The 27,094-nt window shown below is 46.0% G+C and overlaps 2 protein-coding genes across 10 annotated transcripts in view; both read right to left on the bottom strand.

Moving 5' to 3' along the window:
• Nucleotides 1-4,105: 4,105 nt before the first annotated feature.
• Nucleotides 4,106-18,072, bottom strand: Umod (uromodulin). 4 transcript variants are annotated; one of them, XM_023560883.2, is made up of 11 exons: nt 17,897-18,072; nt 16,195-16,389; nt 14,185-14,967; nt 13,986-14,093; nt 12,515-12,723; nt 11,463-11,611; nt 9,502-9,747; nt 6,895-7,057; nt 6,305-6,386; nt 5,452-5,493; nt 4,106-4,407 (listed from the first exon to the last, which is right to left on the bottom strand). In XM_023560883.2, the coding sequence occupies exons 2-11, from the start codon at nt 16,286-16,288 to the stop codon at nt 4,346-4,348; spliced, it is 1,938 nt and encodes a 645-aa protein (XP_023416651.2). In that variant the 5' UTR covers nt 16,289-16,389; nt 17,897-18,072; the 3' UTR covers nt 4,106-4,345. The 4 variants fall into 4 exon arrangements, with proteins under 4 accessions (XP_023416651.2, XP_012997657.3, XP_063082653.1 ...); XM_013142203.3 differs by having other exon boundaries at nt 16,213-16,389; nt 17,897-18,071; XM_063226583.1 differs by having other exon boundaries at nt 17,733-17,924.
• A 5,083-nt stretch (nt 18,073-23,155) lies between these two features.
• Pdilt (protein disulfide isomerase like, testis expressed) overlaps nt 23,156-27,094 on the bottom strand; it is a 43,275-nt gene continuing 39,336 nt past the window's right edge. For all 6 annotated transcript variants that reach the window (XM_063226577.1, XM_063226578.1, XM_063226576.1 and 3 more), the window contains 3 exons: nt 26,220-26,398; nt 24,564-24,653; nt 23,156-23,631 (listed from right to left, as the gene is read on the bottom strand). In XM_063226577.1, the coding sequence (XP_063082647.1) occupies nt 23,287-23,631; nt 24,564-24,653; nt 26,220-26,398 (614 nt within the window). In that variant the 3' untranslated portion in view covers nt 23,156-23,286. The remainder of the gene's footprint in view (nt 23,632-24,563; nt 24,654-26,219; nt 26,399-27,094) is intronic.

Genomic DNA, 27,094 nt, shown 5'->3' with positions numbered 1-27,094 from the left:
TCCATCTGTGTCTGCTTGAGGGGTGCTTAGCATCTCTTTTATTAATCTTCTTATATCTTGTTTTACCTGGCTAAATATTTCACTTTTCAACTCATCTATGAGGTCCCAAATATATCTCTTTATGTCCACTGGTGCCGTGTCTGATATTGCTTGTTTGCTGTTCCCACTCTCCTTTGTATTTATCTGTCCTGGGTCAATGTTCTCAGGGTTGGGACCTGGAGACTTTTTGTTGTTGCTTCCTCTTTCAAAACATCTTTTTTGTTTCTTCCAGGAGTCCCCAGTTTCTTTCTTTCTTGGTTACAATTCTTCTGAAGCACACTGGCTAGATGACCCTTCCCACTGCAGTGTGCTAATGAGTTGCAGACAGGGGCAGCATATGCCGGCCCCTCCCCTCCGGATCAGTCAAGCTGCTGAGACCTGCACTGTATTACTATGTGCCACCTCCCCTCTGGGTTAGTCAAACTTCTGAGGCTTCCCTGCATTAGTGTGCACCTCTAGTGTGCCATAGGGACTTGATTTCGGATAACCTATTGGTTCTCAGCCAGTTTGTGTGACCCAGGCCTAGCTCTCTCCACCAATCCCATTTGGGAAGGGAAAAACTGACTGAAGTCACTGCTTCCCCTTGTACTTGCCAATCCTGCCCAGTCCCAGAATGTCATCCACTGGAGCCCCCCTTTCTGTGGAATGGCTCCACTCCTGTCACTCACCACAGGTCAACACAGGCTCCCCACCAGCTCAGCTCTCTGTTCAGCTGACTGACCCCCGACCTCAGTGTGACTGCACCTCCAGTGAGTCAAAGCAGCAGGACCTCAGACAGCTCAGCAAGTCTCCTACTGTGGTGGGAGCACTGATTCTCTAGCTGTTCCAATAATAGCACCAGGACTATATGTTAGATTGGTTCTTCTCACCTTATTTTTTTCTTGGGATGAGAGTATTCATCTCCCTCTCTTTGGGGCTCACCATGCTGTACTGTATTATGTTGAATTCTAAGTTGACTATCTCAGGGAGCCTCTGTAGCCAGCTGTTATCTATCCACCATCTTTGCTCCGCCCCCCCCAAAACAGAAATTCTGTCATTTGAGAAAATGAATGAACTAAATGAGGCACAAAAAGACAAATACTGTGACCAGGGGTTTAGCTCAGTGGCATAAGTGCCTGCCTGGCGAGTGCGAGGTCATGTGTTTGATCTCCGATACCAAAAAAAAAAAAAAAGACAAGACAAAATACTACATGATCTCATTGGTATGTGGAGTTCAAAAATATGGATCTTATAGAAGCAGAGTAGAATGGTCACTACCAGGGCCTGGGGTGTTTGAGGGGAGGAATGATGGGGAGATGTTGGCCAAAGCATCTTCCTGTATTCTCATTCAGTTCATTCCCCCTCTTTTGACTCCTCCATTCTGATATAAACCCTGTAGCTAAAACTTCCCTCTTGCTATCACTTCATAGGTGAGTTCAATGGTCATTTTTTCCTATTCCTTGTCATTGGGTTTGTTTGCTGCTTCTTCTGGACACCCTGACTTTTGTCCTTTGAAAAACTGTTCATACCTACCCAGATATTCCTGCTGTCACCATGGGATAGATGCTCTTTCTCCAGCTGTCCCTAAACATGCTAGTAGGTACATCAAGCTTTTCTTGTCCATCCTTATACTCTCCCTGGGAGGTGTCAAGCTCTGTGATTGCTTCATCCCCCAGGCTGGTGTGTTCCCAGCTGCTCCCCCAGCTTGGCCTCCTCTCCTGAACTTCAGGTCCATCCACCATATCACCTGCTTGGCCTCTCTGCTTGAAGTGAGATGCTCAAGAACCCTCAAACTCGACAAATCCCTGGGCATCCCCTTCTCACTCTACCCATCAGCCACTGTAATCACAAGCAGCACTGCTCACCCAGTACCTACACCGGGAATCTGCCTCTCCCTTTCCCTCAGTTCCAGCATGCACCAAATCTTGTCTTTCCACATTTCAAATGTTTCTTTATTTTTCCCTCTCTGTCTGTACTTTGCCATCCGCAGTCAGGCCACCATCTCTGACTTTCACAGCCATTTAATGTGTTTCTCTGCCCTCGTCTTCTTGTTTTTTCTGCAGTCTCCCCTGCAGGCAGATGCCACAGTGCTATCTCTGCATTACCCTCCATTCTCAGCACTCCATGCTCCCTGGAATCTGATCCTGATGCCAGTTCCTACCTCACAACTTCTCCACTGCCCTTCCTTTGCTCCAGACATCATGTGGTTCTCTGATCTTCCACAAACGTTTTTGTTTCCCTCTGCTCTAGCCACTGAATACCCCCAGCCTTTTCCTACTTAACACTCCCTCCAGGGAGCCTTTCCTAAATCCATAGTGTGGCAGCTGCTCCTGTCCTCTGCTCTAAGCCTCTGGGGACCCATCCCATCGCATTCACTTTTCTATCTCCCTCTGAAGCTGTAAGATCTTTTTGGACAGAGTTCCTCCCATCAGCACAGCTCTCACCAGCACCACGAAAGTACTTTTGAATAAATGAAAGTATTTGCACATACACATGCTCCACACTCTCTCCAGTGAGTAATGCCCCAGACATATGACTGTCCAAGGATTCATTAGCATTTTGCGTGGGAAGACACAGAACCCTCCCTTGGGGGTTTTACACTTGCTTTTCTCACTGTCTTCTAGATATCCCCAGATCAGCCTCATCTTATCAGAGAGATCTTATCTGCTCATACTATAAAAAATAGTACCCTTCTGTTATAACCGCCTTTATTCTTTTCCTCCTCCTGCCACTATCTATCACATTTCACGTAGTTATTGTTTAAATGTATGCCCTTTCATATATCAGTCCCTTACCAGTAAGCATTCTGTGTTGATCCCTGGTCCCTATAAAGTGCCTGGCTTTGAATTTATGCTCCAAATATTTGTTGGATATTTGAGCCAAATAACCAAGTGATAGAAATCAGAAAGGAGAGGAAAGCACCAGGAACAAAGGGACAAAAATGAATTCTGATGAGTTATCTTTGCCCTCAACTCTTATTTCTAGACCTTGTTTTTATTTTTCTTTGCCCTTATTTTTCCCTGGTTTTCTTCTGTACCCAAGTTAAAGTACAGCCTGCACGTAGGCAGTGAGGCCCAGCTGCCCACAGACTGGCATGAGTGTGTGGTCCTCTGTAAAGGCAGCAGGTATGAACACTTGGTGCAAGTCTGCATGTGATAAGCAGTCCCCTATCATAAGACACACTATCCCAGTAGCCCTCATTTGCAAACATACATTTTTCCCAGGGATCCCATGGGCCTTGACTCTGCTGGAAAGGCCCCCAGAGTCCAAGGAAGCAGCTGGCCCAGGGCAGAGAGTTCCCATGGGCACCAGTGTCTTTTTACACACTTGGCAAGAAAGTGCAGAGACCTTTGGGGGGTGTGGGTGTCTTGGGCCCCCCACTCCTGCTAGTGAAGCCTCCCTGCTCCTAGGACAGTGGGCCTGCTTTCCACTGCAGCTGCGGTCTTGGCAATAGATCCACTGCTTCCAGGTAGGGAGACAGACGTCTGATGATAGAGGTGGGGTGTCAGGTGTCTGACATGCCAGGTTTATTTCTTACCATGTCTAAGGTTTGGGGGATCTGTGAAGGCTGAACTGTGTCCATCTTACCCACCTGTAGTTCCCTGCACCCAGCACAGGGCCTGCATATATAAAGTCCTCAAAAATGTGTCTGGAAAACTGAATGATCCCCTTGGAGTGCCCCATTATTGTCCTTGTTATACAGAAGCAGCCATCACCTGTTAAACCTTCCATTTGTACTAGACAAAGGACAGAATTTCTGCTTCATGGGAAGCCAGGCACTGTGTGTGATTTGTTCACTGTGTTGTTTTGTTTTGGTTTGGTTTGCATCAAGAGTAGTTGCCTGGCATATGTAGCAACTCAGCAAACTTGAATAAATGAATGGGTGGATAAATGAATGGACAGATGAATAAAGCTCAGACATAATGTAATCTTCCCAAGGACAAAGGCAGAATCTGGTTTGAACTTCTTTTTCTGAACAGATCATCTGCTCTCCAAGGAGCTGCTTCTTCCTGCCTTGTGATCCTTTGCACCAGAGACAGTGTACATATTTAATAGATGCTCAATAAATACTTGTTGACTCAATGAATGACTTCAGAGGGTAATTTTTTTAATTATCATTCTGCACACTTTAAGGAGACGGGGGCTCACGTGCAGGCAAGCTGCAAGTCCCATCTTGAGAGTGAGCAGGTGGTTTTTCCAAATCAGGGATTAAGGGGGAGAAAACAAAGAGCAGGCTAATGGGAGGGCGAGCACTCACTGGCACCTCCCCTCCTGGCCAGCAGGAAGTGAGCTGGGAGCCACCAAGCACAGGGCTTCATACCGGTGGTCACTGAAATGCCAAGGTCAAGATGGCCGAGAGAAGCAGAGGTAGCCAGATCTTCAGGAACCCTGGAAGAAAAGCAATTATAGGGCCACTGCTAGCCCTGTCGTGCTTTTGTGCAACTTAACATCAGGTGTCGCCCATATCCTGACCAATTAGCAAAGGCTCCCCACTCTGGGCTCCTCAGCTAGAAAATGAAAGCCTTTCTTCATCTTCATCTTCTCTGAAGAGCAGTAGAAAAAGATGTTCCCTCCAAGTGGAAAAATAGGAAAATGTGACCTCCTTTGAAAAAGGCAGTCTCTCCTCTGGCTTGGTACCTCCTCCTCCTGGTGACTCTTGTTCAGTATCCAACCTATTCAGTCAGCCTTAGAGACCCTGGGGGATATGCACAGAGGGCTAGTACCTTAAGGAATATTTCTAGTTTTGAGCTCACTAGTCCTGGGCTGAACAGCTCAGGACAAACTCCAGGATGGTGTAACAGTCTCCTAGATCCAGGTACCAGGAGCCAAGAAAGACAATGGCTGTGTACAGTTTTCATCTAGATTGTCCCACAAGTTTAGTAGTCATGAGGATCACAGGCCATAAAAATGTCACCAGTTCTTAGCCTTTTGGTTAAAGAAGACAAGGGTCAGAGAATCAGAGTTTCTTGTTTGCCTGATGTGCTCACCCAAATCTAAGCATGGTTTTTGGCACATAATGACTCTCAACAAATATTTGGCACCTGTTGAGCAAGTTCTGGAAAATGTGTTTGAGATGAGCCACAGACATTCAGGAAGTTCCCAGAGGCACCTGTGAACTCTGTACATGTTCTCAGGGCACAGGTTTGTAATAAGTGTGTGCACGCACATCATGTGTGCATCTGCAAATATCAGCCATGCATTGATGCTGCGTGTGTGCAAACACACCTCGGCATTCTTCTATGCCGTGGCCCCATGCACTAATGTGAAACAATTTGCGTAGAGCACAGAGGTACAGCCCCAGGCCCAGGCACTTCCACAGACAAGTCACCTATTTCAAGCTCACACCAAGAGGCCAGCCCCACAGTATGCTGGGGACCCCAGATACAGCAGCGCTCTGGAGCAAGTTCCTGTGCAGAAAAGACCTGAACTTACCTAAACTGCTGGAAGTGGCCTTCGAGACTGCAGCCTGGACACCTTCGGGAGGAAACAGAAGGATTGTGAGGGGTGAGGTGGGGGAATGATGCTGGCAAGAAGCCTGAGACAGTACCACCCTTCAGCGTATTCTTCTTGCAGGCAGAGAGATCTTGCTGGAACCCAAATCCGGTCAAGCCACTCCCCTGCTTTGGAACCAGCAGGGCCTCCCCATTACTTTTAGGGAAAACACTGGAAGCCTTAGCAAGGGCTACAGGCTCCCACTGTCCAGTCTCACCTGGTCAGGCGGTCCCATGCCACTTCCAACCTGTGGGCCTTCACTCAGTCCCCCAGCAGGCTGAGCTCCTCCTTCCATGGGCCCTTTGCTCTTGCTGCAGCATTTGCCTGAGATTCCCTCCCTCCACTCCCCTTTCCTGTCTCCTCTTAGTGGATGCCACTGTACTTTCAAAATCTCAACCAGATTTCTCCCCTATCCCCCAGAATGTGACCTGATCTGGTTCCTTTGTCATAAGAGCTCATAGCCTGTACACCTTTTCTTTGATGCAGTTTGGCAATTCAGCTATGCACGCCTAGGTAGGACTGTCTAAATAGCATCTCTCCCACTGATCTGTAAACTTCATGTGCCTCTGCTTGTCACAAGATCTCCAACCACTAGCACCAGGTCTGGTGCCCAGTAGGCACAAAAAAAAAAAAATTCTGTGCGATGAATGAATGAATGAGAATTCACTTACTCCCAGTTCTTTAGCTCATAATAAAGTGTCAGCTAAAGTGGCGTAAGGTGCCAGCTCCGTCATCCTCTTCCTCCAGACAGCATTCCTTGTCAGGAATGTTTAGGAAGGAATGGCTGTCTTACCTTCCCGTGTGATGGGACCCAAATTGAGGACACGGGATTGGTCTATGGAGCCTCCACTTCGGACTCTGGTCCCAGAGCAGGTCTGCAAAGAGGGATGACAGAGAAAGCCTTCTGTGAGGGAGGGAGGCTGAATGATCCTGGGGGAGAGGGCAGGCTGTACTCCTCGTCCTCCTGTCTCAGGCTGAGGCTTGAGGCAGATAAGAGTTAGGAGATTCTGTTTCAGCTCTACCATTTATTAAGATCTCAGACAAGTCACCTACAATCTCTGAGCACCTATCCCTGCTTAGAATTTGGGGCCGGTTTTCTAACTTTCTTATATGTGTATTATGAACTCTTACACAGTTTCCAAGAAGCATTAAAATGCTAAAACACTGAGGTGCACACAGGTTCCTCAATTAGAAGATAAGCTTACAGATAAGCCAGAGAGGTTGTCAGCTGGGCACACAATCCCTGAGCCTGACTTCCCACGCTCACCCCATCTTATGTTTCTAATGTGCTGGCACTAAAAAAGGAAAGCACAGCAGAAATGTTTGTTTTCTTTTCAGTGTGTGGCCTTTGGTTGCAGGAAAGGGGCCGAAGTGGGGACTCACAGGCTTGCAATTTTCATTCACACGGTCACACAGGTACACTTCACAGTGCAGGTAGACGAGATCATAGTTTCCAGCAAACCGGAACATCTGGACAGAAAATCGGCCCACCGTGGATTCCCCATTTTCCATCACTTGAATAGTTGAGTCTGAAGAGCGTGGACATCTGGTGAGGAACAGATTATGTCACAGAATGCAGCTGGCTAAGCAAAGACTCTGGAGTCAGACTTCCTGGGTCAGAACATCACGCTACTATGTGATCTATGTGACCTTGACACACTTCATCTCTCTGTGCCTTGGTTTTCTCATCTGTATATGGAAAATAATAATTGTAGCAAAAGATATTTACAAGGATTAAAATACATAATTTTTCAAAGTGCTGAGAAGAGGCTGTGGCATCTACTATGTGCTACCTATATTTAATGTTAAAGCAAAAGAGTCATTACCATAGCATTGAAACCGTCTAACAGTCACTGTGTGATTTCCCAGGAAATGACTTTCTAGAATCATTAGCTACCAGAATGTTCTGTCTACAATGTGTGTGTTACAACAATGAACATCCCAAAGAACTGAATGCTATTGACTAAGCTAAAGTGTGTGTACCTATCTGCACACATACACAAGGCATCTGGCCACACGAAGAAAATCTCAAAACAGCACTACACTTACACGTGTGCACCAGGAGGGACAAACTTGGTGCCTGGGTGCCCTCTCTGCTACTTCACACTTTGCTCTAAGTTCATTTCAGAGAGAGACTTAATGTCAATGGCAAGAACCGAGGAAGGAACTTTCAGGATGGCACTCATCCTTTGCTCTGTGTCCCCGTAATTCAGATCTCGTCCTAAAACTGCAAATTCTGATTAGCAATATGAAAGCCCTGAGATGAAGCAGGTCCTCCTCCCGAAAGACACAGAAGAGCCAACACAGTGCGTGGTGGCCCAAGGGCTCAACCCACACAGGGCATCCAGGTGTCCCCTGCAGCCGCTCTTGTCTCTTCTTTATACCACAAGAGGTGCTTCTAGGAGGGGTGAGACTCTGATAGCCTCTTAGGCTGGTGGTCTTCAACCCAGCTTCCTTGTACTCTCAAATCTCACACACACACACACACACACACACACACACACACACACACTGAGTTGCTTTCTGCTTCTTTTTCCAAACTTTCCAATTTTCCCACACCAGGCATGCTGTACTTTTATACACAGAGAAAACAAGTTTAAAACTCCTTAAAGAGTATTATGTATCACATCCGAGGAAAGTAATATCCTGTTTATCTCATTTGCATCTCAGAACAGAGAAATGGCAGAGCCAAGAACTGTACCCAGATCTCTGGGATGTCTCACTCAAGGTCATGTCAATGTTTTCCAAGTTCTGGTTCTTTTTGCTTTACCTAGATACCACCTAGATAAATATTTGCCATGTACCCCAGCATCTGAATTATTATTTACTTTCTTCCTTTCTTTAAATGCACTTACACTTTTCGCTGAAATGCATTTGTTTTCTGGATCATGTTACCGGTATTGGCTGCCATAAATGGAGCATGATCATACAAAAGACAACAAAGCGAACTAGATAATGTGATTAAATTTTAGTTTAGACATGGCTAATTGTAAAAGGTTCCCAGAGTTCCACTTCCTTTTTTATTGCAAATAAAAGGGGATGTCAAATAACAGAGAGGTAGGAACATCAGATTGGCACACAGGTGAGAATGTCCCTTCAAGGAACTCAGGCAGATTCTAGATCTAAAACTGGAATGAACCGGCCACAACCTCACAGGGATGCTTTCTCTACTAAAACTGAAAATTTCCTTTTCCTTCTGCTTTGTCTTTCCATGGTTCCTTTATCACTAACATACTGTTCATCTCATTTTCCTTTCATTGCCAATCTCCCTTTCAGAACATAAACTATATGAGGAAAGAGGTTTTGTCAGTATCCACAGAACCTGGCACACAGCTCGCCTCCACAATATCTGCTCAATTTCTGAGTAAAAATGTACTTTACACACTGAGGGTCACAATTACTGAATGGCTCTTAATAAAAGCGAAGGGGCCTGTGTATGCCTAGGTGCCACTTGTCACTGGCTGCCCATGCCCACCCCTTAGTCCTCACAGCAGGTGCCAGGCTGTCTGCCCTTCTGTCTCTGCCCTTCCATAAAGTTCCTCACATCTTCTGAGTCATGGACTCCCTTCGCCCTTGCACATCCATCCCTCCTCAACTAGAATGTTTTTCCATGCATACAATAAAATATTGTAAAGATTACATAGGAAATCAATTGAACTGAAGTATCTTTTAAAACTGTTCAATCCATTGATATATATTTCAAATATTTGCATATATTGGATGTAAAAATATACTTGCAAATTTATACATATTTGATATTACATAAAATAATAAGATCTAGTGGAAATTTTTAATACCACAGTAACTAAAATGTACTGAGGAGCAAGCAGCTTTATATGCCTGTGAACTCTTCTGTGACTTTTTGCCTCTAAATAGGAAGGAATGATAAATTGCAGCTAGATGACAATGAAGAAGGAGATGAGCTTTTTCCTCCATTCCAAAGACCCCAAGTCCCCTCCAGAGGCACCCCCAAAGGAATTACGGCCTTACCTGTCCTGGATAATGAAGTATTTCATGGGGTCTGAGGCATTGCTACTGGGTGTGGCATAGCAGTTGGTCATTAGCAGAACAAAGCGGGACAAGTCACCTCCATCCAGCATGGTGCCCACGTAGAGAAAGGCCTCAGTGGACAGCGTCACTGAGGACCCTTGGTACGGCTGTGTGTAGGCGGGGCTCTGGAACAGTGCCATCCGCACAGTGAACATGCCTGTCCCACCCACGCTGATATTCAGGGAACTGCAGGAGAGAAGGGATGGATAAGAAGACCCAGATGAGAATACTCCAAGTGGCTACTGGATTTGGTCTAGATATCTGACAGTACCTTGCAATCACCTGCATTTTTATTGCTTTGGGATTGTGCGAAAATGCAGTTCTTGACTGAGTAGGTTTGGAATGGGGCTCAATGTTCCGTGCCTCTAACAAGCTTTTGGTGGTGTGATGTTGGGGGCCCACAGACCACATCTAGAGGAACATGTCCAGTCCCTCACTTGGTGACCCTTGCTTCCTTACATAAGCCTTCAAGATAGAACAAATTCTGAGGGGACCAATTAGGTTCCTTCTTTGGGATCAACCTCTGGCAGGTTAAAGGGGAAAGCTACCACGACTCAGTCAGACCTAAGTCCAAAGCCCATCATGGTTTACCCACCAACATTAGAAGACCAGGTTTTATAAATGGGTTACTTTTAGCCACACTGAAAATAGCTGCACTTCTGTGAAGTCACTAAGTGGTCCCTCAAATGGCACTGCAATACAGGTGTCATACGATAAGGTACCTGAAAGACACTCAGCACAATGAGGTTCACTTTACAGAGGAGAAATGGGGCAGATTGTTTGGATTGGGGTGAGATTTCCAGCTCAAACCTTAGATCGATTTGCTCATAAGTGTGTTGCTCCCTCTTACTTCAGTCATGGCCACATTGCCCCAGAATACTGCTTGACAAAGCGGCTGGCCAGTGGCCTGCCATGAGCACTCTTCTTTTTCCAAGCCAGTCATTCACCCTCATCAGCACCCAGCACCTGTCCCTGAGTCTGGCAGACCCAGAGAACTTATAACCTTGGGTGAGCTTCAGCACTAAGGTCACGGTGGAGTGGGAACTCTGCACCTGAGGTTTGAATCCCAGCTCTGTCGCTTTCTAGACTCTCTAACTTTGGGCAAGTTACCTAAACTTCTCTGAGCTTCCATCAGTGTAGCAGTGTAATAATAAGCTCTACATCTCCTAAGGGTACTGTAAGATTTTAATATGCTCCATGTAGAGTACCTAATACAAATCTGACACACAGTAAGTTCTCAATAAATGCTAGTTATTATTGCAATTATTATTTTTCTCAACATTAGCATCTTAAGATTCATCCTAGTCAGACTTTCAAATGTTGCATTCTTAGAAAACAAAAACAAAAACAAAAAGCCCTCATGGATGTAACACCCACAGGGATGGAAATTCTCTACACCCCCTCCCCCAACAAGTTACCTCCCTTGCTCCATCAAGTGTCTCCAAGAAACATAATTTATAACTGCTTTTTAATCAGACATCTTCATTACAGAAACTAGGGAAACTAAGATTTAAACATAGAATATAATTTGTCAAAGTCCCTCCATGGCAAGGCTAGACAGTTCCTTGCCTTCCCTCCATACCAATCCCCCACCCATCTGAAAAGCTAATATTTGATTCACATCTTCAAAACACTGTTGTCCTCATTTTACAGATTTTTAATGGCACCCACTGAGGGGCCAGTCACCTTCCCAAAGCTGTCTGGTTAGGACAGGAAAGAACTCAGATTTGAATCAAGGCTCCAGGTTCCCTAGGTGGGCTCACCCACTAAGCAAGCTGCCTTCCAGCCCCCAACCACAGCTCTTCATGGGAAGCAGCTGACAGAGCAGCTGAGAACCTCAGGGGGTGAAGGGCTGTGGGGCGGAGTCATCTAGGGGCCCTGGAGGCCCTGGTAAGCCGAACCTGACTATGGGCCGCAGGGAAGTCTGCAGGCTGACTTTCATGTCCAGTGGATAAGAGCACTCGAAGTTGAATTTGATGTTGAAGTCACGGATGATTATCTCATTTGCCAGGTAGAGGGTGTTGCTGTAGGTGGCATGGGTTTCATTCGTCTGTATTGGGGATGAGGAGTAGAGAAAGGACCCTGAGAATTTGAGCAGGACCTTAAAGCCAAAGCAGCTGTCTCTGACTATGTACAACTGCCCTCCCAGTCTCTATGATAAAAACTGCAATAACAGTGATCATTTGGGAGCAGGTGTCCAGTGCCAGACCCTCAGCTAAATTTTATTCGCTAAGACATTAGCCCCTCAGTGAGCCTAGGAAGAAGGTGCCATGTCCCTGCCTTATGGATGGGAAGATGACAGAGAGTGACTGTAACTCAGAAACCGAGGTCTAAGACACCCAGGCTCTTTCCATCACTGCATGCTCTCTCTCTAATACTAAAAATCCATATGGGAAGCCATCACCCCCTGGAATTTCACACTCCATCCATGACAGATAGCTGTGCCCTCTTTCTTCCTGTCTTTTGTTTCTTTCCTTTCTTTCTGAGGGATAGGGAGGGGCACAGGCTGCACTCATGCAAACATTTCCCTCTGGCTTCCATCAGCAAGGGCCTTTGCCAATGAAGGTGCCATTCAGCCAACAGGGTAAACCCAGTCTCCCAGGACCACAGGAGATGACGGACCTGCTTCTTAATCCAGTGCTGACCCTGACTAGCTGGGAACAATCACACTGTTTAGCCTCACTTTTGTCTTTGGTAAAATGAGGAATCAAACCTCAAACCACTCTCTGTATTCAGAGCTAGCACTTCTGGGTCATTTACTTTGTGCCAGCCACTGTCCTATCTGCTTCGGACACACTGACTCATTCAATCCTCTCAACAGTACACTCTTGCATTTTATAGTTGAGGACACTGTATCACAGCCAGGCCAAATAACTCATCCAGCCAGTAAGCTGTGGAACTGTGGCTTATCCAGGGAGGGCTTTGACTGTGTATGACACTGGCTGGCACATACCGTCAACACTGTCCCACAGGGACCATGCCGGGCCGGGGTCACCACGGACATCCAGTCCCGTTCACCCCGCTCCATGAAGCCGGAGCAGCGGCTGTCATGCAGGTACATGAAAACCTTTTTGAAGCCCAGGTTCTGCAGGTGACACTTGCTCAGGGACAGCTTCATGTCATTGACCCCACACTCTAGCCTGCGCTCCAGGAGGGAGACATCTGAAACAGCAAGGGAAGGCAGCAATTGAGGCCTAAGTCTATGTCTCTGTCTACAACTCCTGCACCCAGCACGACCTCGAGGGACAGGCCTAGCTGGCTGGGAGCAACCTTGGGATGACCATGGTCCCTATCTCACAGTGAAGAGGACCAAGGTTAGGGTCCAAACATCACTGGATGGATCCAATGGCATCACTTTATAAAAAGCAGGGTGATTTTGGGGTCTTTTGCTAGAGCAGCATTGTACCCCAGTAAAAAATGAGAAAAGAAAAAGCTAAGTATAATTTCTTTCTATTCTTCCTTTGTACATGAAGGATACATTGCTTGCTGCCAATGTCTTTAAAAGTGTATACTTGTTAATTTCCTTCTTTTGGGAGAAACAAGATCTCACTAAGTTGCCCAGGCTAGGCATCAACTTGAGGTCATCTTGCCTCAGCCTCCCAGAATGAGCATATTGGTTAGATTTATGCCACCACACCTAACTTAATTTCCCTCTTAAACAAAGAGCTCAGTGTTTGAGACAGTCTGCAACAATCAGTTAGAATTTTTTAAACTATTAGAGTATTTTAAATGTTTAATCCTTAGTATTTATTTTTAAAAATCATTTTATTGAAGTATGTAAATATTGGTGGCAGACCCAATAAAATGATTACACACTGTTGAAATTTAGTAACTTTTTTTCATGTGTTTTTATGGTTTACCTAAGATGAATATTACTTGCTGCAGATAAACATGGTTGATGGTAGTGACCATTAACACTCTAAATTAACTTGAAAGATTCACTCAATTTGAAGAAAAATTAGTTAATAAAAATCACAATACAGCTGTTACCTGGATAAAGCAAAGTTGTAAAGCCGACCCTAGGATGTGACAACAATCATGATCAAGCCAGGAAAATATCAGCCATCTTTGATAGTCATATGGATGAAGAAACTGAGGCTCAGAGCAGATGCTTTGCCTTGGGTCCCAGATGGATGGGTTGCGTGATCTGCAGGTGGCCCCCATAGCTTCCAGGTGTCACTTTGGCACCCAGGTGACAGCCACCATGTACCCATTGCTCTCTGAGGGCCTCACAAAGAAAGCTGGCTGGAAGGAGGCCCCCAGTCTGGGAGCTTCTGCTTAACTGGGGAAGCCCCATATAGTCCCAGGCACTCGCTGCTTGTTTTCATGGGTATTAGTGAAGCTTCCCTTTGCACTCGGGTTGGACATGGTCCCCTGGATATGGACTCACCCCAGCTGCTGCCCTGCTCCCTGGCCTCACTCACCGGTGACATTGGTGTCCTCTTTGCACCGGCAGTGCCATCTGCCATTGTCCGATATGCAGTCCTCATCTACACTGCATTCCTCGCATGTCCCCTCCACGGAGGTGGGATCTGCAGTCACAAAGAGTCAAGAAGGGCAGAGCCTGCCCCAGTCCCAGGGGCCAATTCCAGGCTTGGGGATGGGGAGGTGTCGCTCGCTCACCTGTGCAGTAAGCCAGGTGGCACTCGGGAGGTGCTGTCAGGTTGTAGACGTAGTAGCCACCTGGACAAGCCTTCACGTGAACCTGTGTCTCCCACCTGCAGCAGTGGCCGCTCCAGTGCGCGCAGGCCTTGCGGCTCACGATGCCCTCGTTGTTGGACGGGTGGGTGCCATTGAGCCACAGAGGCGCCGCTGTGTTGCAGCGCTGGGTGGGCACGCAGGTGTTGGCCATGCGCACGCCGCTCTGGCCCACGAAGCGGTACCAGCCGCGCAGTTCCAAGTCACAGGAGAAGCCAGCGCCGTATTCTGCACTACGCCAGTACTCGTCCAGGGTTTGGTAAGCATGGCACGGGTCTACGCACACGAGCGCCCCTCCCTGGCCCTCAGGCAGGCACTCCAGCCCCAGCCCGCAGGACCCTGGGGTGCACTCACACTGCAGGCCGCTCCCCACATAGCCCTGGGGGCACACGCATGAGTAGTTGCCGTCCACGTTGACACACGTGGCCAGCGCGTGGCAGTGGTTGAGCCCCGGTTCTGCGCACTCATCCACATCAATGCAGCCCAGCCCCGGCCTCAGCAGGAAGCCATCCGCACAAGCGCACGTGTAGGAGCCCAGCGTGTTCACGCAGCTGCTGTTGGCTGAGCAGTTGCTTGCCCCGGGAATGGCACACTCATCCACATCGGTGCACAGGATTCCATCTCCAGAGAAGCCATCTTGACAGGTACACGTAGTGATGACCCCGTCCTCCAAGCAGGTGGCATTGCTGTGACAGTCAGAGCACCTTCCTGAGGAGGGAAGGAAGCACAGTTAACTGCGCTAACGCTGATCTGAAGATTCCCTCTTGTGGCAAAGGAACTCGTGTTCTTTATGTCTCATTCCCTACCTGACTCCCCCACAAACCAATCTCCCTACCTTCCCCAAACATCCAAGCCTCGGCCATTTGTTGTTCATATTAAACACTGTCAAGGGACCACTGGGAATGATTTAACAAAATAATGAACTGTGCATGTTCCATTGCCTGAAATATTACACATGCTAACTGAATAACAGCGATCTTTCTCTCCTGTTATCTTTGTTACGGAGGATCAAACACCAGGCCCTGCCAGGTGAACTTTAGAAAGAGGTGACACTGAGCGGGGTCTTGATGTGGGTTCACCAGGCAGGGGAGATGACTTTGGTGGAGGTATAGTCACTTGAGATGTTTTCATTTATCTTTGTTTAAATGTGTGTGTGTGTGTGTGTGTGTGTGTGTGTGTGTGTGTGTGCATTTAGTGGTACTGGGGATTGAACCCATGGCTTTTTCTCTGAGCTACATCCACAGCTTTCTTATTTATTTAGAAATAAGGTCTTGCTAAGTTGCGAAGTTGTGCTGGAACTTGCAATCCTCCTGCCTCAGTCTCCCAAAGTGTTGAGATTACAGGTGTACACCTGAATGCCTGGTTATTTATCTTTACTTTGAAGAGGAAAAAACTGAACTTCAAAAGGATTAAGTCATTTGCTCAGTTGGTGAGCAGCAAAGTCAGGGCACACATGCAGATGAGAGGTCCAGAGAGTGTGTACTTCTAATCACGCCCCCACAATAGTGTTTACTGGCCCAAGTCCAAGGCAGAAGCAGGAAGCGGTGTAAGAGCAATGCTCAACCCATTGGGGCAGCCTCTTTGGAATGAAAGGGGAGATGTTTGAGAGCTGCCGAGTGTATTTCAATCTCTAGTGCTTCAATCCCTAGCTCCTGTCAGTAAAGTGCTCTGGAAGCCCTTAGAACTGTTCTATCCTCTTGCCTTCATGTGTGGCCCAAGGAACACAGCATCAGTAACCCCTAGGACCTTGTTAGAAATCTCAGGTTCCACTGCAGACCTACTGAGCCAGAATTCACAGTTGAGCAAAATCTCCGGGTGAGTCCCTTGTTCATTGGAGTCTAAGAAGTGAACTTAAAGACTGCGTAAATAGAGGAAGAGGTTAAGACTGCTTCAGCTGAGGGCGCCTCACATTGTCCCACCACCACCACCACTTACTGGTTTCTAAGGACTCACTAGATGCAGCTATGACGACCCAAGAGGTCACTATCACTGTCATTAGCAACCAGCGTGGAGAGAACAGCTGCCCCATCCCTTCTGTGCCTCACAGCTGTTCTGGTCCTGGGCAACAAATCCAAAGGCAAGGTGGGGTTGGTCCCTTGGTGCTTCTTCCTTGTGTCTGATGTTGAATTCCTGTGAACAGAAATGGATGGGACAGATAGGCATAATCTAACTCCCTCCACACTGTAGAGGGGGAATGCTTTAGTTGTACATTGTACAACTCTGGCCCAGGCTCCTGTGGGATTTTCCCCTGGATAGCCATATAGTTTACTCCTACCCATATCCAAACACTTTCTTCCCAAGTTTCAGGGCACATTTTGAAGAGCTGAGTCTCTTATCTGGAGCAGGAAGTAGCAAGATGGGACAGTATTCTAGATCACAATCTTACTAAGAGGTAGCTTTGGATTTTAACAACCAACTTTTTTTTTTTTTTTTTTTTTTTTGTACCAAGGATCAAACTCACGACCTCATGCTTTCCAGGCAGGCTCTTACGTCGCTGAACTAAATCTCCGGCCCATTATCAACCACTCTTAATTCTCTGCCTGGAAACTTGCAAATTGCCCAGAACCGTTTATCCATTCAACAAACATTTTTTGAGCAGCTACTATATGCCAAACAGGGAGTTGGGTACCAAAGAGGACTATCACCACAACCAAGTCTGTGTCTTTGTGTAACTCACATATTGTACACAAATAGCTAGAGATAAACCACTCTATAGGTAGTTAACTCTCGCAACACATTTTGATGTTTCTAGACTTGTCATTCTCACAGTTGATAAACTAATTCTAAGTGGGTGTTAGGAGCATCCCCTTATCACAGCAGCAAAAGAGGGTAGCACAGTGGTTAACTGTGAACTGAGCCTGCACCCAGGATTCAAAGCCCTGTGTCACCAGTCACTAAGTATGACATTGAGCAGGTCTTTTCATTCACTAAGATTCTGTTTACTCATCTATAAAATGGAATTTGCTGCTGCCCCAAACTGAGTGTTCAAGATGTGGCAGGCTTAGTCCTGAAAAGCACCTCTGCTCAAGAGCTTGTATTCTAGAGCTATATTTTGTAGGCTTTTGTGACTACATAAACTGTATGGGAAACACCAGTGCAGTTGTTACACACACACACATGAATTACAAAATTATATAGAACAATTCTTATGCTTACAGTATTACTGCCTGCCAATGTATTCCATCCTATTTAACAGAAAGAAAATTCCAGCTATAGACCACAAATGAAATGATTGCATGACCCACTCACCAGCTGTGATGTATAATTGTTAAAACGCTGTGGTAGATGGTAACCTACCGCATACTTAGTCAGTGGAACTAAAAGGAGGTATACAAGGAAAGACCAACACTTTTGTTCATTGCTGTATCCTAGTGTCTGGTACCTAGTAGATGTTTAATCAGTACTAACTGAATGCATGAAAAATAGCAGCCCTATAAATTAGAAAACTTTGTTTCACATAGAGGGAGACTTACTTGCCACAGTTCACAAAGCTGATAATCAGTAGAAGACTCAAATTCAGCTACGACTCCACTGTCCAAATCCTTCACCTTCTCCCCATCTCCCTCAAATAGAATGGAAGCCACAGAACAGCTAGGATGGAAGCTGAGTCAGGAGAGGATAGCTCAGACAGCCTTACCTGAAGCCAGATGGAGAGGACTGGACCATTCACAAGTGCGCACTTCTAACTAATATATACACATTTGCCCTGGCTGACACCTGTCTTTCAATTATTCTCTGGATCCATGTCTTGAGATTGTTTCCTTGAGGGGGTATGGGGGGTGGGGTGTGGAATGTTTCTTTTTCCTTTTTACCTAATGTTTCCCCTCCCCCCCCTTTAATAGCTGGAGACAAAAATGATTGACATTGGGGGGTCACACCTGGGCCTGGAAACACGAGGTTTCTGTTTTGAACATTTTGGCACCAAGAGATTCCTTAGTTAGGCATTAACTGGGGCGGCAGTGCCAATATGCTGGGTTTTTTCTTGGTCACTGACAAGGATGAAGTGGACCCCAGGAGCTAGGCCTAAAGACCACATTTGAAGGCAGGCTGCATGAGGAGGAGAAGGATGTCCATTTCCCCTCCTAGGCTGTGCACCTGTGCCAGGAGGGCACCCTTCTGAAACATCCAGCCCTCCCCACACTGTCCCCTCCCTTGGGTCCAGTTGTAAACAAGAGAGGATCTGAGAGCTGCTGAAAATCTGAACAAGAAGACAAGTCATTTATGCTGGGACCTGACCCACACTGTGAACAGGAAATCTGAGGTTCAGCGAGGGAGACCCCTTAGGACATGGAATCACTGTAAAAGCTCACTGACTTCGGAATCAGCCCGACCCCATCGGCCAAGAGTTCTGTGCCAGTGGTGCAGGGAAAGGCTCACGGAGGTGACTTCATCTGCGGCAGTTCTGCAGACGCTGTCTGCAGAACAGTAACAGAGAGGGGAACCACAGAGCCTGTGTGGAAAGCCACACAGCAGAGACCAGGTTGAGAAAACTCGAGTGTGTGAATTTGGGCTGAACAAGAACATGAACTCCAGCAGGAAACATGCCGTGACCACCACTTGAATTTGGGGACAACCTTTTCCATTCTTTCCCATGCATATTCTTGGCAATCTTCTTAGGGTAATTTCACAGGAGTGAAAATTTCTGGAAAAAAGAATGCTGGTACTTCATCCCAAACACCACCTCAGAGAGACTTAAAAATTAGCTTACTGTCCCACCCACAGTGCTTAGCAGCTCTGACCACTGCTTCTTTAATCTTGGGCAACTTTCCATTTTGGCCAAAAAGTTAAATGGGGCCCAGGCGTGGTGACTCCGGCCTGAAATCCTAGCACTCTAGGGGGCTGAAGGAGGAGGATCACAAGTGTGAGCTCAGTGTGGGCTGCTTAATGAGTGAGTTTACAAGGCCTTGTATAAATAAATAAGTGGCTGGTGACGTTGCTCAGTGAAAAGGACCTTGGTTCAATCCCCAGTACTAACAAATAGTAGTAGTAGCAATAATAATTGAGGAGTATCTCACTGTTGTTGACTTCTGCAATTATTTCATGAAAAAAGATGCTATCATACCTTTAGGGTCTATCATTTCTTCTCCTTCCTGGAATTAGATGCTTGTGTCCGTGCCTTTCTCATGAGGTTGCCTCTAGACTCTAGAGTGTGGTAAATGTAAGGGATTTGAAGGAGGTAACTGCTTCTGGCTTCTTGAGTAAAGCAGGCAAAAGCCTTGGATGGGAGAGTGAAGAGTTTGGACTGGAGCCCATCAACAAGGCTGCATTCTGGTTTCTGCATTTGATGCCACACATCTTGCTGAGAGTAACAAGACTTTCACACACAAACCAGCCACTCCAGAGCCCACACTAGAGCACCTGCTTCTGGTGGCCTTTCACAGCAGACCACAAGCCCTTATTCCGACCATGCTAACTAAGGGCCCACCTCGAGCCTGGAAACTGAGCCCAACTTTTGTGACCCTGAGCCTACAATAGGAGTTGGCCAGTCCTAAGCTTGCTCACCCTGCCTTCCCATCGCTCCCTATAAAAACCACAGTGAAGGCCTTTGCCCACCTTCCCCCTTCCTCCCTTTGCTTCCCAACCCCTGGGTGCTTTCCCAAGTGCCTGGGCCCCATTCCCTTATTGTCTATGGTGGATCCCTTCTCTTGGGATCTGTAGCATCTATCTTTTCAACATCAGTGTCCTCCTGCCCCATTGGCCTTGACTGCCTGAATCATAAGAGCCTACACTTAAAGACAATATCATCTTCACCCTGCCCAGCTGCATTGTCCTGCAGTGTCTCTCTAGTGGGTCACTGTCTCACTCGTTTCTTCCCACCTTCTCACTAGCCACAGACACTTGATAACTTTCTGGTCCTCTTCAGTAGAGTCACTGAGCAGTGGTGCCCTCCTCCCCTCAGTGTACCTGCGTCCCTCTCATTAGTCCTCGCCGTGAAAGGCCTCACTCTTCCCGAGTGCTCCAGTGGCATTTTCTCCTTCTCCATCCTCTACTCTTCCTCATCTGCCCACCACTTCTAAGAATGTGTTCCTTTGAATAGACTGTTTCCTGTCCTATTATTTTCTGTAGCCAACTTTCCAGGAAACTTGCCCTGTGCTCTCTTCAACTTTCTCCAATAAAGTTTCTGAAAGGCCATTTCCATGGACAGTGCTCATCAAGACCATCAGAGATGACCACATTGCCAAAGACGACCAACACTTTAACTTCCAGGGCAGTGCTCAATAAATACAAACAACAATTACTTAATCTTTTGAAACACCTCAAACAGGTGTGGGAGACTTAATTTTAATCTTCATTTACTTACTCATCTTTTACTGAGTGCTTCTCTTGTGTCAGGCTCTGGTTTAACATCCATTGGCTCAACCAATGACACACAGACACTGATGTTATAGAAAAGACTGAAGTTCAGAAAGGCTGAGTGACTTTCCCAAGTTTAAGCAGCTAGTTAGTGCTAACTCTGGAATGAAACCCAGATCTCACTCAGAGTCACCCCTATGATGCACTGTACTCCTTGGAGGATCAAGAACTTTTCATGTTCAGCCATGAAAGGGCCTTAGAATAGCAAGTGATTTGAAAATGCAGCTAAGAGATGGACAGTTATAACAAACTGATCAGACAATCCAAGGAGTTAGACTGAGAGGCTGCTGAGTTAGAAAGGGGCAAAAAAACGAGTTGGAGAAGACTTTTCAACAGAAAGGATCACCTGCGCCATCTGTCTACACTGCTGCCCCCTGACTCTGAGGTTCTGGTCACATTCCATGGTTCACAGGTAACACACATGCCCTCAGGCTAGTGGCTTTTGACGGACTCCTTTCCATGTGATTTAGCCTCAGCAGCTTCCTGGGACCCTTTGTCCAATATACGGCCACGTGGTTATGAGGTGAAAGCAGGTGAGTCTCACATTATGTCTTAAATATTAACACCTGCTGTGTGTGGGCATTTGGTGCCAGAACATTCCAGGGCCCCAGGCTGTTCCTTGCTTCATCTGGATGTGGACAGGTCAGGTTTTGGGGGTGTAGCATGGGAACTGGCTCTGGAGGTTGAAAAATGCACAGTTTTTGCCTTATGTGAGAGGTGGAAAGCAGAGTGACCCAGAGTTTCACGGGACCACAGTAGCTAAAGTGATAACCCTTCCTCTTTTTCTTGAGAAGTCCTATTATTAACTGCTGGAATAAATGACACAAATCAGCCATGTATGGCAGGATGACTAATGACTCTCAAATATGTCTACCTCCTAATCCCTCGAACCTGTAAACATTGACTTCCTCGACAAAGGGGACTCCAGTTGTGACTAAACTGAGGATCTGGAGATGGAGAGGTTATCCAGGCAAAGTGGATGCAGCCACGATGGTGCTTATAAGAAGGATGTGCAGGGAGAGCCAGAGTCAGAGAGGAAGCCAAAGCTCAGAGTGAGTCCAGGAAGGAACTACAAGCCAAGGAACACAGGCAGTCCCTAGGAGCCAGAAAAGGACATTCTTGTAGAAGAAAGCAACCCCAGTGACACCTTGAATTTAGCCAGTGACATTGATTTTTGCTTCCTGCCCTCCAGAATTTTACCAACAAATGTGTTGTTTGAAGTAACAAAATTCATGTTAATTTGTCAGAGCAACATTAGAAACCTAATGCTAAGTCTAGTGTGGATCTGGGGACATGGCCCTTACTGCTTCTTCTTGGGAGGATCATGAAGCCATGCATCTGTAAGAGAGGATGCTGCCTGATATTTCATTTGGTCCATGGACATTATTGAGCCTCTACTGCACACCAACCAGGATCCTAGCCATTAGAAACACACTAAGAAAGAAAACAGATAGTGGAGGAACCAGGCAATATACAATTGCATAACAACATAATAAGATGCTTTTAAATATTAGTATCCAGGAGAGCCTCTTGGAGGTGGTAACATTTGAACTGAGATCTGAAAGATGAAACACACAACTGTGTGAATATCTGGTTGAGTTTACTCTAAAGGGGGGGCATTTAGGCAGAGGAAACAGTCAGGAGGACAGAGAGCATTTGGTTTGTTCAAACAGACAAGAAGTGTTGTAGAGTGCAGAAGATGAGAGAAGGAAGAGACGAGACCTGCAGGACTAGGCATTTCAGAAACTTGCACACATGATAAGCAGACTGAATTTTGACTTAAAAGCAGTAAAGATGCCACTTAAGATTGAAACAGGATAAGGGTGTAAGCTGTCATAGCTATGGCATTTTAAAAGATTCCTCGAGCAATTGTATAAGTATAGAGTGTTCTTGTGGGGTCAAGGGGCAATGTAAAGTGGCAGGAGAGAGCTCAATTATGAGGCTTCTGTAGCTGCAAAATGATGGGTGGCTGTCAGTGGAGATGGAGGGAAGTGGGTAAAGTCATGTGAGCTAGCAGCCTCATTTATAGTTGTGAAAGGAAAGGCCATAGAGGATGACTCCGGCATGATTACTTGAATGAGTGGGTCATTCACTGGAATGTGGAAGTCTAGGGACAGCTTTGGAGATGGATCTCTTTCTCATCATACCAAAAGTCAGCATTAGACAATCAGTTCACTCCCTTTAGATGAACTCTGGGACTCACCCTTAGCCTGGTAGGTGGTGATACCCACAGTGATCAAGCACACCAGTGGTCAAGCACACAACCTTTAGAGTGCGATTGTGTGGGATCTAGCTGAATACCTTTCTAGCAGGAGGTCCCTGACTAGTTGCTTTACCTCTTGGTGCCTCAGTTTCCTCATCTGCAAAGGGGATAAAGAACCCATTCTCCTATGATGCTGCATAATTAGATGAATGAGTGTGTAAAGACTCATCACATGGCACTGTTGTGACTGGCCCTGCAGATGTTGCTGAATTCCAGGCCAGATAGCTCTGCTATGCAGCACCCACTGGAAAAAGAAGTAATGAGTAAAACAGGACCAAAGACATTCAGGGGATTTATTCCCCAGCTCCCACCTACCTACCACAATGAGAGATAAGATTATTGGAACAGATCCCCTCAAAAATTATGTCAGGACCCGAAACTGGGCCCCTTCCCTCTTGGCCTGGGAGAAGTTAAAGTTCTTCTTTGATTTTGAATTTCTTTTCTTGTCTTGGACGTCTTTTTGGCTTAACTACCTTGTCCTTCTTCTCAGGCCTTTTCTTCTGTCCCACCGGAGCCTCCGCCTTTGTGGCACCCTCCTGCTCGGGTGGCTCCTGCACAGGCACTTCCAGTGTGGTCACGTTCTGCAGTGTGGGCAGCTCCTCCACTGGCACCTTCACTTCCGTCATGTTCTCCAGCTTGGGGAACTGCTGCTCAGGCAACTGCTGCCCAGGTAGTTCTGGCTCTGTGTAAATTCTTTCCTTTTCTTCAGCTAATACTTCCTCTTCTATCATTTCGTTTTTCTCAATGAACAATAGCTATTAAAGAAAAGATGGAAAGAAGAGAGGGAGGGGAAAGAAGGTAAAGAAATTAATTGATAATTGTGATTGTAACCATCAATGCTCTCTCAACGCACTTAGAATCAATCTTTGGCTTGAGCATCCTCACAGATACAAAAGGTCTACCTTTGCCTTGTCATAAGAGGATCTTTGGGGAGTCGCCTTTATCTTACTCTAAATCCACAGGTATGGCCACCCAACTCCTAACTTCAGGATTGGACAGGTGGTCCAGGCTCAGCTAATGAGGCCCTCACCCAAGACACGTACTAAGATACTAAGTAATGGTGTTTTCTTAGCCAAGAGGACATTTGTTTGGAGCTTTGGGGGTGATCTTTAACCCTCTACGAGGAAATAGTTGCCTTAGAATGAAGGTACATAGAAGAAATCAGAGATGAGAAGACAGAAAGCAAATTTGAACTTGGATCTATCCATGTCTGATGTTCTTCTACCAGTTGTGTGGGATAAATTCCCATTGTCAATTAGAGTCGTGTCTTTCACACTTGTTGCAGAAACCGAGATAGTACCTTCCAGAATATGGTCTCACTGGGACATAGTTAGGGGGAAGAAAGGATTGTGGTCCCACCCATCAGGAGAGGGCAGAATCCTATCAAGAAATCTGGCTGCCAGCTCAGGAAAGTGGTCCAAGAGACGAGAGCCTTAGGAGCTGGCTGTAATTTTGGAACCTTGCCCTTCTTGGCATTTCTAAAGTCTGCCATTTCTGCTTCTTTGTAAATGTCCTGGAAATAAAAGTTTCTAGTAAAGCCACACAAACTGAATAGCTGCCCATCATTCTCAACAGTCTCCCGACACCATGAGCTTATGGAGCTCTTGGCACATGTGTTTCCAGGCATTGAGTGCCTGGCAATTAAGTGAGGGAGAGAATAGTTTAGCGTAGTGCCTTTGCCCCTTACCTCATCCTCATTTTCAATCCTCATCTTGACTTGGCTTTCCAGGAAATCAGAAATGCCATTCACGGTGTGTTCTCCTGTATATGGTACAGCCTAGCAAGAAAACAGCATGATTAGGGCAGGAGCCTCTTCTTGCAAATCACTCATAGATTGCAGTGAAGATCAACCCAGGTAATGAGTAAAAGAGGGCCAGAGACATTCAAGGGATTATCCTATTAGCCATCTGCATATTTTGGGCAGATTATGTCTGAGTCTCATTTCCATGAGTGTAAAATAAGAATATTAAATATTTTCCCATCATAGGATTGCAGTGTTGTGGGTCTGTACACGGATTCTATAGCCACCCACCAGGCTTTAGCACATACTGTGTTATGTCCTCAGTATGACTTGCTTAAGAAACCTCTCTGATTCAGTTTCCTTGTTTGTATATACAGGTAACACCTATGTTACGGTGTTATTATAAACATGAAACAAACTAATACATCAAAAGAACCTAAAACAGGGCTCAGCTAACAGTAGTACTATATAGTTTTGCTATTATTATTATCATTATTATATATAGTACTACAATACTATAATATGAATGTGTGTATATATGTTTGAGATGGCATCTCCATATGTTTCTCAGGCTGCCTTTGAATTTCTGGGCTGAAGCGATCTTCCTGCCTCAATTTCCCAAGTAGCTGAACCACAGCACCCAAACCACTGTATCCATGCCAAAGGGTTGTTCCTTTATAAAACCTCGCACATGGTTGATGCTCAGTTTTCAAGTTTCCCTTTCACTTTTGGTCTTGGAAATGTTGAGAAACTATGTATTGCTCACTTGGTTGTCTAAATTCGTTTATCAGATAATTTCCAATGACCACGACTTATCCACAGCACATCTCCTGGCCAGGGCGGCTGGTGTCCTCACAGTGCTATGGCCCTCCTTCTGCTCCCGTCTTGTTTGCACTCCATTTTCTGCCTATGCTTCAAAGCCACTCTTTGAATCTTGATTTAAATACTTTCCATTCTACAGAGTCTCGGGGTACATGAAGACTTAATCATATCTGCCAAAACTTGCCCTTCCCCTCTATTTCAATTGTATTTAGAGTTGGACCCATGTGCTGTGATCATTTTTCCCTCATGCTCACTGACATTTTTCTCAGGAATAAGGACTTTGGTTTATGCCTCTTCGGTTGACACTGTCCTCTCCATGCCAAAGTGGCCTGGAGGGTATGTTCCATCACAATGGTGGGTTGGTAAATAACTTTAATCCCAAGGTGTGAGGTGTGTGATTATCTCTACCTCTCATTTTCCCTTTCCCCAGTCTTACTAGGGATGTTGCCCCCACCTCACTCCATGTAAATAGGGGAGCTCCCTCTCTAGAGGGAACCACACAACCCAAGACCAGTCAAAAATTCCACATCCACTTGGCCAAAAAGCTTGGCTCAAGAATGCATGATTAACCTAAATTATGCACAATTATGTACATTGAGTCTAAGCACTTAAATGGAAGCGACTGAAAAATTCTCTTTAAACTTGTACAGGAGCACATTCAGCAGACTAGAGCTGAGAATGAAGCTATCTTGGTAGAAGACAGAACTTGTGATAGGTAAAATCAAATACCCTATGATAATATCACAATGTTTTTAATTGTGAAACCCAAGAGCTTCCCACCTGTTCAGAGTTGGTAGGGAAAAGTCTGAAGAATGGGTACTTGTCTGGGTTTATCAGCTGGATGTCATTGGCTGTGATGTCAATCTTGGCAATGGTAACTGTGGAGTGGTTTTGATACTTCCTGCCCAACTCCTCCAGCAGTGGGAATAGCACAATACACTTCTTAGACCAGGGTGCGTCTAGAAGAGAAGGGTCTTGCTCAGGAGACTCTGAGAGCCAATTCCATAAGCACCATCCCTGTGTCCTTATGATATGGTTGCTTTGCAAATTACACTCACTTTATTCATATATTAGGTGATTTTTACACTTTAGACATAGTTCATGCTCACTATTAAGTAAACTAGAAAGAAAGCTGAGCATGTTGGCACATGCTTGTAATTCCAGAACTCTAGGAGGCTGAGGCAGAAGTATTCCTAAATTCAAGTCCACTCAACAACTTAGCAAGACTCGATCTTAAAATACATACCAAAAAAGACTGGGGATGTAGTTCAGTACAAAGCCCCTGGGTTCAATCTCCAGTAGTTTAAGAGATGGAGAAAGAACGTGACTGTGTGTGTGTGTGTGTGTGTGTGTGTGAACTAATGGTCATCTTGTAACACTCAGCTAAGCTGAATCAGAAGGCCTACATGAGTATTGTTGCCAACAGCGTAAAATGAGAACTGGATGGGAAAATGGTGTGCTGTTGATTCTCCTGGAGAAGAAGTAGGTCATATGGGCTTTCCTGATGCAAACTCAGGGGTTCTAATTGTCAGAAGAGCTTGGGGCCTCACTGTCGCTGAGCATGCTGTAATTCTCTTCAGAGGAGTCTGGTTCTTACCTTGAAAGTCACTTCCTGGCTTCAGTGCAAATCCCTCAGCCTGGTGGCACAGATCCTT

Source organism: Cavia porcellus, unplaced genomic scaffold (genome assembly GCF_034190915.1).
Source record: "Cavia porcellus strain 051 isolate PalLab524CR breed Dunkin Hartley unplaced genomic scaffold, mCavPor4.1 scaffold_16, whole genome shotgun sequence".
Taxonomy (NCBI): domain Eukaryota; kingdom Metazoa; phylum Chordata; class Mammalia; order Rodentia; family Caviidae; genus Cavia; species Cavia porcellus.
This window is presented reverse-complemented; position numbering and strand designations above follow the sequence as displayed.

What these genes read in the sequence shown, in the direction of transcription:
- Umod (XM_023560883.2), bottom strand. Translation starts at nt 16,288, where the DNA reads ATGGGGCAGCTGTTCTCTCCACGCTGGTTGCTAATGACAGTGATAGTG. An exon ending in TAGTGAGTCCTTAGAAACCA is followed by an intron (nt 14,968 to 16,194) that starts GTAAGTGGTGGT and finishes TTCCCTCCTCAG; the next exon opens with GAAGGTGCTCTGACTGTCAC. An exon ending in GGGTCCCATCACACGGGAAG is followed by an intron (nt 5,494 to 6,304) that starts GTAAGACAGCCA and finishes TTCCTCCCGAAG; the next exon opens with GTGTCCAGGCTGCAGTCTCG.